The 2,899-nt window shown below is 36.3% G+C and overlaps 1 protein-coding gene across 1 annotated transcript in view; it reads left to right on the top strand.

Annotated features, from left to right (window-relative positions):
- The window catches only part of ATP6V0A2 (ATPase H+ transporting V0 subunit a2), a 13,547-nt gene extending 11,015 nt beyond the window's left edge, over positions 1 to 2,532 (top strand). The window contains exons 17-19 of the mRNA XM_010720076.2: positions 862 to 979; positions 1,229 to 1,400; positions 2,252 to 2,532. Of these exons, the coding sequence (XP_010718378.1) occupies positions 862 to 979; positions 1,229 to 1,400; positions 2,252 to 2,354 (393 nt within the window). The 3' untranslated portion in view covers positions 2,355 to 2,532. The remainder of the gene's footprint in view (positions 1 to 861; positions 980 to 1,228; positions 1,401 to 2,251) is intronic.
- The last annotated feature ends 367 nt before the right edge of the window (positions 2,533 to 2,899 follow it).

Below are 2,899 nucleotides of genomic sequence, written 5' to 3'. Positions count from 1 at the left end.
TTTTAATGGTTTTATAGGTTCTTAAGGCAAAAAAGAAGGCTTTGCAGCTTCCTGTTAAGTAATTCTGGCTTTTCACATAGATCAAAGTTTTTCATAGTTAAAAATTAAATCTTGTGACAAAGCTTCTTTCTAGTGGGGCCTGAGGGAAACAAGTTGCATTCCTAGTCCTGGCTATTGCTCTCTACTTTGGCCAAATCATTAAATGTCTGAAGCGCTTCTACTGATTTCATGTGAATTAAAAGCCAAACTGATTCAGATTCCCAGTGTGTATCCTATGTATAGTTAGTAGCTTCGCTGGAGGAGGAGAATTTTTGCTTGCTGTATCTAAAAAAATACAATAATTGTTTGCTTACATAATTTCTTGTAAAGTAAATGTTGAAACTTGTGGTGGTGATTTTAGTCTTGGTATCTTTGTTAGCAACAAACATGCATATTTAGAGTTAACTCTATTAATACAGTTATTTCTCTGTGACTAGCATTACTGATAATTAGTCCTAGTTGTAAAGATTCAAAATTGACGTAAATTTGTGACATTGGTAGAACAGGAATTTGAATGGTGTTTGTTTTTTACTGCCTTCATTTTTCAAGAATTAAATCATACTATTTTGGAGAACAAATTTGCATACATTTTTATCTATCCACAAAGTAACTGGGAAGCTAACTGGAAAAATAGAACATCTGGTTGTCGTCCTTTTTCTCTGTAATGAATCTTAAACATTACAAGCTTTTTTTTCTCTTGATATGAAATCAGTATATTGCCCTGTGATGGATTTTTTTTTTTGTATACCAAGATTTACAGATGAATGTTTTTGTTTTACTTTGTATTGTTTAAACGGATACAAATGTGTTTTCGTATTTTAGTTTAATTTTGCAGATGTTTTTATGAATCAAGCCATTCATACCATTGAGTACTGTCTAGGATGTATTTCTAATACAGCCTCGTATCTGAGACTCTGGGCATTAAGTCTTGCACATGCACGTAAGTATTTCGTGTTGGTTTTGGTTGCTTTTTCATCTGTCCTGCTTTTTAACTGTCGGTTGGCCTGCTGAAATGATGCTGCTATGAAAAAAAAATGTGGGGTGGGGTGGAGAGTTTCCTGTAGTTCCCACATTCAGTAGATTCTGTAATCCTAGTTAAATCAGAATACAGGTTCGGTAGAGTAGCTTACTTGATGAATGTATGCTGTACCAACATAATTAATGAAAGTTTTTTTTTTTTTTCCAATAGAGTTGTCAGAAGTTCTGTGGCAAATGGTGATGAGAGTGGGTCTTCGTGTGGACACAACCTATGGTGTCTTACTGCTAGTCCCTGTTCTAGCCTTTTTTGCTGCGCTAACAGTTTTTATTCTTTTGGTCATGGAGGGGCTTTCTGCTTTTCTCCATGCTATACGACTTCACTGGTAAGTTTTAACTGCTCGTTTTTTTTAATTACTTCACTCCAGTGCATACTGGCTGCTCTAGAAGGATTTGGGGTCAAAATATTAGGGATCCTTAAGAGAAAATATTAACAGCCCAATCCTCTTTTAATTTATGTAATCTCATTGAATACATGGTTTATTAGTTTGAGTATTCTTCTTGGATATTTTCAGTGAACTCATATTTTATTGGCTTATGATTTATACTGACCTCTGCCACATTGAATTAATTATCATGCAAATTATGAATTAATACATTTGATTTACACTATCTTAGCTTTTTCATAATGTAGAATATTAGTGCTGTGATAAATATTAATTTCAGTCTAATTGTGTCACTAAATGGCTACATTCTGTTTTGCTCAACAGAACATTTATATTTGTGAGAAGAACTTTCATTCAAATGAGACTGCCAACCTTTAAATATTTTAATCCTTCCTAGTCTTCACGTCACGAGCTTTGCACTTTTGTATGCAGAAACTTGATAATGTTTGCAGTGTAGGGGAAAAGGCAGACATATATACACATAATGTAGCTATTTGCAGAGTTTTGTCAGAGTTTTATTAGTGCAGAGTTTTGTCATCATGATACTGTAGATTTGCAAACTAATGCCAAAACAAATCAGTGAGACAGAAATGAGAAATAAACTATGACAGCAGAATTTTTAGTCTCTTGAAAAAAAAAACAAATCTGCCTGTGTCTGTGGATGGAACAGCTGCACAGAAAGTCTGAGTGCTGAGATTAGGACTGGTGGTGTTTGGGTTCTTGCGTTGCAGGCTTCTTTCCTTTGACAATTTTGGATTAATATCTACCTTCTACTTTTTATCTTGTTTCAGGGTGGAATTTCAGTACAAGTTCTATACCGGTGGAGGATACAAGTTTACGCCTTTCTCTTTTCAGCACATTTCTTTACATTTTAATAAAGATGATATAGCATAGCTCGGTTGCTCTCAGCAAAGTGTTTCGGATTGTCTGTCCTACAAGAACAAAGCGTTTCTCACTGATTGCCTCATACCACAGCCAAATAATTGTCATATATACCTCCCATAGAAATACACAGCAGAGCTGGAGCATAGAAACTATACATTTTCCTTAATAAACTAATATTGTAAATTAATTTTCTTAAAAACTGTTACCATATGTTCTAAAATCAACGTGTTTCCTTTTCTTAAAGCTGTTTATTTTCTTGAACGATTAAGATCACATTGGACATTAATTACTCCTCTATCAGCAAGCCACCATCTCATGTACTTTGGGAACTCAGAAGCAGTGTCGGTTTTCAGTATTTATCCCGGCAGGTTCACAAAAAACAAACGTATACACAGCACTGCATCGCACTGATTCCCAATAAAACCTCTTTGCGCTGCTCCCCTCGGTTCCTGCGGAGCCCCTTAACGCCCCACGCCACACAGCCGCTCCTCACGCAGCCCGCTCGAGGCGCTGGCGCGTGGCGACCGTTAGGCGACGCTGCGAGGCGGCGGTCG

The sequence above is a fragment of the Meleagris gallopavo genome, chromosome 17 (assembly GCF_000146605.3).
Source record: "Meleagris gallopavo isolate NT-WF06-2002-E0010 breed Aviagen turkey brand Nicholas breeding stock chromosome 17, Turkey_5.1, whole genome shotgun sequence".
NCBI classification, from domain to species: Eukaryota; Metazoa; Chordata; class Aves; order Galliformes; family Phasianidae; genus Meleagris; species Meleagris gallopavo.
The sequence above is the reverse complement of the archived record's forward strand: the minus strand, read 5'-3'. Positions and strand labels throughout refer to the sequence as shown.